General features: G+C 42.9%; 1 protein-coding gene across 1 annotated transcript in view; it reads left to right on the top strand.

Moving 5' to 3' along the window:
* Nucleotides 1-12,070, top strand: part of LOC139415256 (serine palmitoyltransferase 2-like) — a 29,403-nt gene that overhangs the window by 13,385 nt on the left and 3,948 nt on the right. The window contains exons 6-11 of the mRNA XM_071163220.1: nucleotides 3,149-3,242; nucleotides 3,675-3,780; nucleotides 5,235-5,454; nucleotides 6,015-6,141; nucleotides 11,096-11,231; nucleotides 11,513-11,642. Of these exons, the coding sequence (XP_071019321.1) occupies nucleotides 3,149-3,242; nucleotides 3,675-3,780; nucleotides 5,235-5,454; nucleotides 6,015-6,141; nucleotides 11,096-11,231; nucleotides 11,513-11,642 (813 nt within the window). The remainder of the gene's footprint in view (nucleotides 1-3,148; nucleotides 3,243-3,674; nucleotides 3,781-5,234; nucleotides 5,455-6,014; nucleotides 6,142-11,095; nucleotides 11,232-11,512; nucleotides 11,643-12,070) is intronic.

The following is a 12,070-nucleotide window of genomic DNA, read 5'->3' as shown; positions in this document are numbered from 1 at the left end:
ACTAGAAGGCTCAGAGCGAGTGACGTTTGAAACGCTATTAGCTCACGCTAACTAGCTAGCCATTTCACTTCGGTTACACGAGCCTCATCTCGGGAATTGATAGGCTTGAAGTCATAAACAGCGCAATGCTTGACGCACAGCGAAGAGCTGCTGGCAAAACGCACAAAAGTGCTGTTTGAATGAATGTTTACGCGCCTGCTTCTGCCTACCACCGCTTAGTCAGATACTTAGATACTTGTATGCTTGTATGCTCAGTCAGATTATATGCAACGCAGGATACGCTAGATAATATCTAATAATATCATCAACCATGTGTAGTTAACTAGTGATTATGATTGATTGTTTTTTATAAGATAAGTTTAATTCTAGCTAGCAACTTACATTGGCTTACTGCATTCGCGTAGCAGGCAGTCTCCTTGTGGAGTGCAGTGAGAGAGAGGCAGGTCGTTATTGCGTTGGACTAGTTAACTGTAAGGTTGCAAGATTGGTCCCCCGAGCTGACAAGGTGAAAATCTGTCGTTCTTCCCCTGAACGAGGCAGTTAACCCACCGTTCCTAGGCCGTCATTGAAAATAAGAATGTGTTCTTAACTGACTTGCCTAGTTAAATAAAGGTATATTTTTCAATAATTGTTTTTTTTAAATCGGAGCCCAAAAATACAGATTTCCGATTGTCGACCTCTAGTCAGAATAATAGTAGAGATAATTATTTATTTCATCACATTCCCAGTGGGTCAGAAATGTACATACACTCAATTAGTAATTGGTAGCATTGCCTATAAATTGTTTAACTTGGGTCAAACGTTTCGGGTAGCCTTCCACAAGCTTCCCACAATATGTTGGGTGAATGTTGGCCCATTCCTCCTGACAGAGCTGGTGTAACTGAGTCAGGTTTGTAGGCCTCCTTGCTCGCACACGCTTTTTCAGTTATGCACACAAATGTTCTATAGGATTAAGACAGGGAATTTTAAATGTTAGGAATTGTGAAAAACAGAGTTTTTAAATGTATTTGGCTAAGGTGTACGTAAACTTCCGGCTTCAACTGTATCTCCTACTAGGCCTATCATAAAAGCCTTAAGACAACTTAAAGTTATGAACAGTAGCTCATTTCCCAAATTTTCTAGGCTACGAAGGCGTTGCCCTAGAGTTGTTGTGGCTTTCAAGAATGAAGGGCTATAGCCTAGGCTTCTCAATCACAGCTTTATGAGAGATGGCACAAACAATTTAAAGGCCATGATGTATAAGTTAACTCGCTACGGTAAGACTGTTCCTCATCAGACAGTCACTGCTCCATCATGTGCGTGCCACGCACACACACACCTGTACTGCAATTCCACCAGAAAGGAATATTCGAAAACATTTGCTATTGCTTGCACTTAGCCTCTTCCCAGGCTTTCAACAACATCTTTCGCCATGATTTGTCCAGTTAAATTTGATTTTGCGCTACAGCCTAACTGTCTTTTTAGCAGAGCTTTTAGGTTATGTTTGAGTTGTTGTATTTAAATGGCCAATGGGGGCGATAGCATCGTATATCACCGATTTTTATGGTACATAATCATCATAGGACAAAGGTTGACATCGCTGAACCCTACCTCCTTGCTCTGACTACTGATAGCTACGTTATTGAGGAAAAATGTACTTTATATGCCTGTGATAAGTGGTTGTCCCACCTAGCTATCTTAAGATGAATACACTAATTGTAAGTCTCTGGATAAGAGTGTCTGCAAAATGACTACAATGTGAAAAGTAGGAAGCGCTCTGTGTCAGACACATTCACTCTCTCGCTCTGTGTGCGTGTGTGTGTGTGTGTGTTGACAGAAAGTAAAATGAAATTACCCCAGGGTACTTTAACTGTTGACTTTTCAGGAGACTAAAGAAAAAATGAACACTGTTTCTGTGTAAAGCTGATAGATTTATGAACGGGACAAACAAACAATAGGCTTACGTTTTGCCATGAATCACCTTCATCAGAGTTTTGAGTGGGAAAAGGATATTGGGAGGCACCTGCATCACCTCGCAGGGGAATGTCCCACTCGTCATGTCAATCAAACATGTCAGTAGTAACAGCAACTACACAAGTTATTCAAACAATAGTATGATTGATTCAAGATTCCTACACATGCATTCCACGTGAGTAACAAAAGACGGAGAAATAAACAAAGAAAACGTCTTTACAAAAAAAGATGAGGGAGAGCTGTTCATTCAGACCCTTTGGCTCGACGCAATCTAAGCAGTCGATCCAAAGTGCTGCTCGCTGTAACAATTGCCTCACAATAAAGCGGAACCGTCTCAATTACCCAGAATTTCAGGGTTGAGACTGCACCGTGATTGGCATTCACGAATGTATTGGTATTTTTTTTTATTTTACCGGATAAGTTGACTGAGAACACATTTTATAGCATTGACTTGGGGAATAGTTACAGGGGAGAGGAGGGGGGGGGGGGGATGAATGAGCCAATTGGAAGGGAAGCTGGGGATGGTTAGGTGGCCGTGATGGTATGGTTTGACCAATGTGATGGTTTTGTTTGACCAATGTGAACAAGCCCACGTGGGCATTTGAGCGTGTAAATAGCATGTGTTGTACCCTCTCTTACACACACGTGGTTGTCCTTGTGAGAGTAAGAACACACATTTCCTGTCCTGACGGACATCGGAACCACTGGTTAGAGAGGTGGTAAAGGTCCAGAATTCTTAAACCCAGTCGGTCTCTCTCTCTCGTTCTTTCTCCTTTCCTCGCTTCTTCTTGTAAATTGTGTCATTGAGCAGAATGAGCTCATTATTCAATCATTCATTCACTAGATGATTAAATTGTGTAACCTGTCCTGCGGTAACTATGCAACGGTGTGTGGTGTCATGTGATGGCCGAGGTGTCACTGACTGTGAGACTGTCTGTAAAGCCCTCCCCTTCAGGGAAGCTGTCCTGTATACCACTTTAGTTCTTCAGTATATTGTATTGCTGTGTAAATACATTTGATTGATATTAAGTCATTCTAGGGCTGTTTGATGTAATATATTGTATGAGTTACTTGATTTAAGACAAGGGCTCCTATAAGGAGTCTACGCCATTGAATGTCCTCCATCGCTCTGTAAGGGGCAAGTTTGAATATGTTGTATGAAAATACCTTCTGTAAATTGATTTGTTATTTCCAGGGCTGTTTGATTCTGAGTGATGAGTTGAACCACGCCTCTCTGGCGCTGGGGGCGCGGCTCTCTGGCGCCACCATCCGCGTCTTCAAACACAACAGTGAGTACACTTAAAACTAGTTCCACTCAACTAAGGCCACTACACACTGGGGGGAAACTAGACAATAAGAATTCCACAAAGGCTCTGTGTTTTTGGTGTGTTTTTACCTGGCACCAGTAGTGGGTGTGCCCGTCGGCGACACACACGTTTACCGTTACATAATCTACTGTTCCTCCCTTTGTAATCAGTTCGGTGTGTCACGTAATAGAAGCATTACCAATAGTCTGCTCCTTGTTCATGCCAAGGTTTTTGTTTTCGACTCCTCTGAGACTGGGTGTCAGTCTGTGTTTGTCAGCTGGTTGTCTTATCACGGATACAATGAAGCGTTGTTGAACGTCAAAAAAAACATTCAGGTATTTCCCAGCTGCATTATTCACACCCTGTCTATGTCCTAGTCTTCTCTAACACCGTTCTGTCGGTCTCCGCTCCCAGATATGGTGAGTCTAGAGAAGCTGTTGAGAGATGCCATTGTTCACGGCCAGCCCAGAACACACAGGCCCTGGAAGAAGATGCTCATTCTGGTCGAGGGAATATACAGGTAGTCTACCTTTTTTTTTTTTTTTTTTTTTTTAGAAAGACTGATAGATTCTAACCCTTTGAACTCTCATATGTAGGGCAAGATGGATTCTGTGGAGGCATGTTATTTTAAAAAAAAATAATAATAATTTTTAAATCCAGATGAAATGAATCAAACGGATTTTATGCGGATACGCTGTTTCTAGCACCCTGAATGGATTGATGTAGAGTGAAGCATACTGCGGTGCATTCAGACTTCGCATAGAAGTGGACATAAAAAGTGTCTGGCTTGAGTTCTTCATAAGGTGCTTACCGTTAAAAAGTCAACCAATCCATAATGATCAATATGGTTGTTAGTAAAGCTGCCTCTCCCTAATCAATATAATTCACTAATGTGTAGTTAAAATGGTCTGACACACCCTTAGGGAACTTAAGATAAACAGTCATTGTCTTCCCACTGCAAACAAAGATCAAGGAGCTGCAAATAAGATGCACTCGGTGGCTAATTTATTTGGTACACCACGCCGTTCCTACAGAAGGAGTCATTGTGGCTGAGGCTTGGTATATAAAGCAGGCAAACAGGCATGGAGGCATTCAGTTACTGTTCGTTGGAACAAGTGACTTTAACCGTGGTATGATAGTCTGTGCCAGGCGCGTCGGTTCCAGTATCTCAGAAACGGCCTCCTGGGCTTTTCACGCACGACAGTGTCTAGGGTTTACCGAGAATGGTGCGACAAACCAAAACGCATCCTGTCAGTGGCAGTCCTGTGCCTGAAAACAGCTTGTTGATGAGCGGTCGAATCAGAATGGCAAGAATCGTGCAAGCTAACAGACGGGCCACAAACAGACAAATAACGGGGCAGTACAACAGTGGTGTACAGAACAACATCTCCGAACGCACAACTCGTCCATCCTTGTCACGGATGGACTATTGCAGCAGATGACCACACCAGGTTTCACTCCTATCAGCTAAAAACAAGAAGCGGGGCTCCAGTGGGCACGCAATCACCAACACTGGACAATTGAGGAGTGGAAAAACATTGCCTGGTCCGACAAATCCCCGTTCCTCTTGCGTCATGCTGATGGCAGTCAGGATTTGGCGTAAGCAGCATGAGTCAATGGCCCCATCCTGCCTGAGGTCAACCGGTACAGCCTCGTAGCGGTGGTGTAACGGTGTGGGGAATAAACATCCTGCCACACGTTAGGAACATAATTCAGGCTGTTCTGGAGTCAAAGGGGGGTCTGACCCAGTACTAGATGGGTATACCTAATAAACTAAACAATGTAGTGTACACTCAGTGGGCAGAGATTATACCTAGGGTGAACTAATCATATGTATTTCTAGGTGAAGTAACATAAGGTGAAAAGTACAGTTAACTGACCCATCGTTTTAGTGTGCATGTGTCAGTCTTGAACGTGTATGTGTCTCTCTCTCTCTCCTCCCTCCACCTCTCACCATTCTCCTCTCCTCCCCAGTATGGAGGGCTCTATAGTACGTCTGCCTGAGGTGATAGCCCTGAAGAAGCATTATAAGGCCTATCTGTACCTGGATGAGGCCCATAGCATCGGAGCTCTCGGACCACGAGGTGGAGGGGTGGTGGACTACTTTGGTCTGGACCCCAAAGACGTTGACATCATGATGGGAACATTCACGAAGAGCTTTGGTGCTGCTGGAGGATACATCGGAGGGAAGAGGGTGAGTTTGTTGTCTGCTCTAAAGCAACCTTGATTTCCTGCTGTCTTCACACCTGCCAATTCTGGTAACGGAGTGAATACGAGACTAGGAAGTAAGGCAGCCTGTGACTCTCTCCAAAGGGTCACGGGTTAGGAGAAATGTTCTTGGCAGGGTACCAAGGTCCCCAAAGCTATGTTCAGGGCAGTAAATGTTTTAAAACATTCCATTATAACAAAGCTAGGGGTGTGTGTGTGTGTAGATAATAGGCACTGACATGGGACATCATATTTATAATGATAAGATTTCCGGGGATGGTTTCTGATACAGTTTACTAGGACAGTTTAGGTGTGGAGGTTTAGTCATCAACAAGACAAACTGGTTTTATCATTGCCCCATGATGTGGGAAATTATCTAAGGGCTAAATCCTGTCTTGAGATCCTAACTCAGATTGTCACATATATCATGCTTTCACATCAATAGGAGACTTTCACGATCTGAAGTTCAACCTTTATGTAGTATTATTGTAACTATGAAACCCATTTATATTGACAATGGTGTTTTATTGTATCTCTCCCCCATAGGAGTTGATAGACTACCTGCGGTCCCACTCCCACAGTTCAATCTATGCCACGGCCATGTCCCCTCCCGTGTCACAACAGATCATCACCTCTATGAAGATCATCATGGGAGAGGACAACACCACTCTGGGTGAGTTTACACAGCAAGTCTCCACTTCAGCTGGTACCACACTGTGTTGTTGATTGAAAACTAGTTTAGTGTCTGTTTAGGTAGTTATTTTCATCTCTGGTCCTGGAGAGCTACAGGGTATTATAAACTGGGTAGTTCGAGCATTGAATGCTGATTGGCTGACGACCATGGTATACCACGGGTGTGACAACTTTTATTTTTATTATAGGCGCGTGTTCTTGCCTGGCACTGAAAAACATGATTCAATCATCAAATGTTTGATGTGTTGAATCTAAGCCAAAGGGTTGATGACTGCTATACAGTACAAAAAGTATTTCGCTAGCATTAGGCAGTAACTGACACCACAGTGTCATTACCATCAGTAGCCACAAGATGGTAGTAAAGACCTGGAAAGCTTAGGAGCTGTTTTGCCCACTGTTGAGTTGACCTAAACCCTGCTGCTTGGTTAATCTTGTCACGCGAAGTCATTGCCCTCTCCAACAGATGACAGCTCAGAGGTGGGAGCTTAATGTCATGTAGGGTTTGTATAGATTTTCCTCACCAGCTTTGAACTGGTCTGATCTGTACTTTGACTCAAGGAGTGGCAATTACTCACCTACAGCCAAGTGATGAAGGCTGTATAATACATTTCTAAGTGGCGAACAGAGAAAGGTAAACAAAGGAGAGTTTGGATAATAATCATTCTACTATGGCACATATAGTTGCCATGGCACTATTCCTGTTTGGACTCCCCCGACACACACACACAGCCTTATTGGTGACTAAAAGTAAAATAATCCTTTTCCCTGTTCAATAACAGCAGATTTTTAGCTCATCTCACTCAGGCAGGCATTAGTTGTTGATCATCTTGTTGTTTATGTGCATAGGCAACTGAGGGAGAGAGCGCCGACCTGTTCATTGTTGTTTGATCCATAGGATTGTGAAGTTCCCTAATGTATAGAGGACTGTATTGGTATTTTCATATTTTCAGGTGTATTTTGGCGATTGCTTTCTAATGATTTAAAGTCGTGCTCTTGCTGCTGCCTGTAAAATGTCAGGCAAACGGATTATTTGCATATAGGCCTACTGTAGCTCTGATTGGTTATGACGTGCTGGTCCTGGACAAGACAGATTTTTTAATTTGGTTTAATTTACTGCAGTGTCTATTAATTGTCCAAACGCAACGCCGCTTTCCCACTCCATATAGCTATAGAATTTTCACAAATGCCTGACTATGCATCATTCCCAAACATTCTAGGAATTTTTTTTTTATCCCTGGGGTGTGTATGTGTATAGGAACAGATTTTAATAAGATTACATGGTAGCAATTAAAAGGGAACTCTTTGGAAAATGATTAGACTAAAGGTGAGGACCCACCAGTTCACCTGTCACAAGACTGAATCCAAACATTACACTATTGATTTGATGCACATTTGACATTTACTGTACTTTTTGCCTCATTTGATAACGAAATCTGAAAATACTGAAGATGAGTTCAGTAAAATGATAAGAATATTCTTGGAGAATTTTGGGGTAGGTGTCACACAAGGTAAAAAAGGGTTTGAGTGAGAGGTCTAACTAGTGTCTCCAAGTGGCCACCCACCTCTCCAAAGTGTGCGCAGTTCCTAAGTCATTCCAATACACTTTTATGACTCAAAGAAGTTCAACTATAAGGTACTTTTTAAACTTATTTTTTAGCTCTCCTAGCTCTGTCGTTAAGGAAGTAGATCAAGCACACTTGTAGTTGTTTTGTTTGGAACACAGCCCTGCATCCCCGCCTTAACACAATTACCGTTGTTTACGCAATCCAAAAACTGTCCATTATAAATCGCAGTCTGGGTCAGGGTGGGCATAATTTGAAAGTTTGTTCTATTGCCAACATGACAAGCTACATTTTCAAATACAATCTTAGTGTTAGGCTTTCACTAGGCAATTCAGAGTACCAAATTGTATACTGAACAAGAATATAAATGCAACATGCAACTATTTCAAAGATTTGACTGAGTTACAGTTCATATAAGGAAATCAGTCAATTGAAATAAATTCATTAGGACCTAATCTATAGATTTTACATGACTGGACAAGGGCGCAGCCATGGGTGGGCCTTGGAGGACCATAGGCCCACCCACTTGGAAGCCAGGCCTACCCACTGGGGAGGTCCTCGGCTGGCATGGTTACACGTGGTCTGCGGTTGAGGCTTACAGTAGAGAAATTAACAATCAATTCTCTGGCAACAGCTCTGATGGACATTCCTGCAGTCCGCGTGCCAGGTGCACGCTCCCTCAACTTGAGACATCTGTGGTATTGTATTGTGCGACAAAATTCCACATTTTAGAGGCCTTTTGTCGCCAGCACAAGGTGCACCTGTGTAATGATCAGGGATGTAAACAAATTTGTGCTCAATTTGAAATGAGCTTTTTTGTGCGTATGAAACATTTCTGGGATCTTTTATTTCAGCTCATGAAATGACACTTTACATGTTGCGTTTTATAATTTTGTTCAGTTTAATGTTGGTGCGTGTAGAATGGAGTCGTGCGTGCATTCAGATGCCTGTTTCACAGATTCATTCTGTTCAGGACAACTGTCAACACAACCCAGTGTATAACGCCATGTTGTCTTGTAACAGGACATGTAAACATGGTGATCATAAACGTTGACACGGTATATGACATGTGTTTTGTGATATGGAAAGGTGAAGTGCACATTTGGACTCATGGGTCTTTGGCTTGCTTTTATGATGTCAAAGCAGTATTTATTATAATCCTCAACATGTCATCTTTCAAAATACTGTACATCGAGTCCTCAATGTACAGAATTTCCCTGACTCAGACAACAAAACATTAGCAAAAGTTGACCAATTAGCGGGAGAGATTTGGGCTACTTCTTGTCACGCGCGGTGCTCAAGCGCTGTGAAACGTGGAGCCTGAGGTCTGACGTCATGTATAGCATGTTACTGTGAAGCCACTGCATTCCAACTGAGGCGCTTATCAGTGTCCAAATCTGCCATTTTCAACCCACATACAGGTACGAGTGTAAAGGGCTACGACCACCAACTATCACTCAAAAACTAAAGGCAATGCATGTTAAAAGGAGTGGAGTTAAGGAGATCAACTGTGTTGACAGTCACTCCTACACGCACAGCAGAGCACACCCCCCTCTCAGTAGCACCAGGCTGGGTTAAAACCTCCGGACAGTCCCCTGCATCCCTCAGAGGGCTCTGGGTGATTGAAGCCTGTGAAGTGGTAGCATGGACTTTCCCCACATAGAGCTTTTATAGGTTTCAGATGTCTGTGTGTTGGAGTGTTTGTCTTTGCACCTTCTAGCTGGGTACAAAGCGGCCTGCCGCTGGGGGGGTTAGAGTTCTAGGTGTCTCCCCTGACCTTCAGGGCTTCAGGGAACGAGCTGTGGTAAAACAGATTCAAACAAACGCACACACAGCCCAGCGGGGGTCCGGGTCACTCCAGGGTTGTTACTCTAACAGGGAGGTTCCTCCCGTCTCCCACCAAGGTAGAAGTTGCGTTTAACCACAGATCTAGGATCAGATTACTCTATAGCCCAACATTACCCATTGGGGGATGAAAACATATATCTCGCCCGGTATCAGTGGATAGGTCCCTCCCAGGTGGGCCACAGAACAGCAAGGTTGTATTCATTAGGGCATGCAATGGGAAACGTTTTACAACGGAAAATGAACCATTTCTTATTGGATCAAGTCCAAGTAGGGCCTCACAGTTTCAGTCCACTTACTTCTGTTTGGTCCTCAATGAATATGAGCCTGATCTAGCAGATATGTTCAAACCATCACAATGCTCCATACCATTCTCTGACAAGCAGATGGATGGAAATGGCTGATCTCACGGCCTTGTCTGAATCACTTGACAGTTTTCTCAGGAAAGAGTAACATTGACAGTTCGATGGTTCCCAGCTCCATGTGGGTTTGAGATTCAAGCCTTTGAAGTGTAGTCACTGCCAATAGCTGCATAACTAGTAGTGGCATCGAGGCTGCTAACGTTTTGGCCGGTGTGTCATGTGCCAGAATGACTGACTGGGGTTCGACGCTTGGAGACTTAATAAGTCTTGAGTGTCTCAGGCAAGGTTGCTCATCATATCGAGTGTGGTTCAGGGAACCAACCAGAATGACTTTCTCTGGTTTGAAGCTCAAATCAAATATGTGGATGAGACTGGAGACAGACAGGACATTCCTACCAGGGAGCCCTTCGATATGAAAGGAATTTCAAACAAGTGGAACGCAATTCCTTCTCCTGAAAGCACCACTCTCTTTTTTTTTCTTCAGCCTATACGTTTATCATTCTCTCAGAATGGCTTTGAATTCCAAAGCCAGGGCCCAGGGGAAACGACTGTCTGAGTGAAGTTAATTTCATTTCAGACTTAAGCCTGGAATGCTTTACGTTTTCAGCTCTGTGTTTCAAAATGAAATGGCAGATGCTGTTTTTCTGAGTTTGAGCACCTAGATGTATCCCTTCCTTTCAGTCAACAAGGAAGTTAGGCCTAAGGTGGTGGGCTGAAGTAGTGTGTAAATGTAAACAAGGAAGTTAGGCCTAAGGTGTTGGGCTGAAGTAGTGTGTAAATGCCACAGTTCTTTCAATGGTTGTGGTTTACCTGTTCATGTTCTTACTAGTTAATGGTTGTAATCACTAATGGTTTAACAGGTTAATGGTTGTAATCACTAATGGTTTAACAGGTTAATAGATTAATCAGCTAATGGTTTAACAGGTTAATAAATGAATTAGCTAATGGTTTAACAAGTTAATAGATGAATTAGCTAATGGTTTAACAGGTTAATAGATGAATTAGCTAATGGTTTAACAGGTTAATAGATGAATTAGCTAATGGTTTAACAGGTTAATGGTTGTAATCACTAATGGTTTAACAGGTTAATAGATGAATTAGCTAATGGTTTAACAGGTTAATAGATGAATCAGCTAATGGTTTAATTGGTTGTTAATGGTTTCAGGGGCGGAGCGTCTAAAGCAGTTGTCAGAAAATACCACATACTTCCGAAGGAAACTCCGAGAGATGGGATTCATCATCTACGGAAACAATGACTCTCCTGTCGTACCCATGATGCTCTACATGCCCGCCAAAATAGGGTAGGTCTGGTAACCGCTAGTTCGTGATGTTTACAAAAACACAAACCTCAGCTAAGATGGAGTAGGTTTGATCAGTCAGCCAAGTCACACATCTTGGTCAACTAACACCAGTTGTTGAGTAAATAACCACAGTGAACATGATCAGATTGTTTATGTTGTATTCACTTTTCTCTCACACGATCAACGTGACATTGCTCAGTCAGCCAGCCATAGAATAAGCAGATTGTTAACACATTGGTCACGTGGTCCATAATCCTGATCTCTGATTGGTTCGCTCTCAGGGCGTTTGGCAGGGAGATGCTGAAGAGGAACATTGGGACGGTGGTGGTTGGCTTCCCTGCCACACCCATCATAGAGTCCAGGGCCAGGTTCTGTGTGTCTGCCGCACACACCAGGGACATGCTGGACACGGTGAGACACCGATCAACGACACACACACATGCACCAGACATGCTTGACACAGTGAGTCAACTAATCACAGTACAGAGTAGTCAAAGGACACCATCTCTATCTGGCTCTCGCTGGTACTTTTTCAAAAGTGTAGCCTTGTTTTGTCAGTCTGTCTCACTCAATAGGATTTGTGTTCAGAATGATTTATATTCTATTCAACTCTCTTTTATCTTCGTATAGGATGAAAGGAGGAGGAAGGATACTAAGTGAGGAGACTACATTTATGTATTGAGATGTACCCAAAGTTTCTATGTGGTCCTAGAATTGGGTCCAGTCCAATTGATGTGAATGGTTATGGTTAGTTACAATAGTAGGTGCATTGTTAGAATGTATGGTGAAGACTTTATTTTTCCCTTGAGACATCACCATCATCCTTTGATAGCTGATGG

Source organism: Oncorhynchus clarkii, chromosome 8 (genome assembly GCF_045791955.1).
Source record: "Oncorhynchus clarkii lewisi isolate Uvic-CL-2024 chromosome 8, UVic_Ocla_1.0, whole genome shotgun sequence".
Taxonomy (NCBI): Eukaryota; Metazoa; Chordata; class Actinopteri; order Salmoniformes; family Salmonidae; genus Oncorhynchus; species Oncorhynchus clarkii.
The sequence above is the reverse complement of the archived record's forward strand: the minus strand, read 5'-3'. Positions and strand labels throughout refer to the sequence as shown.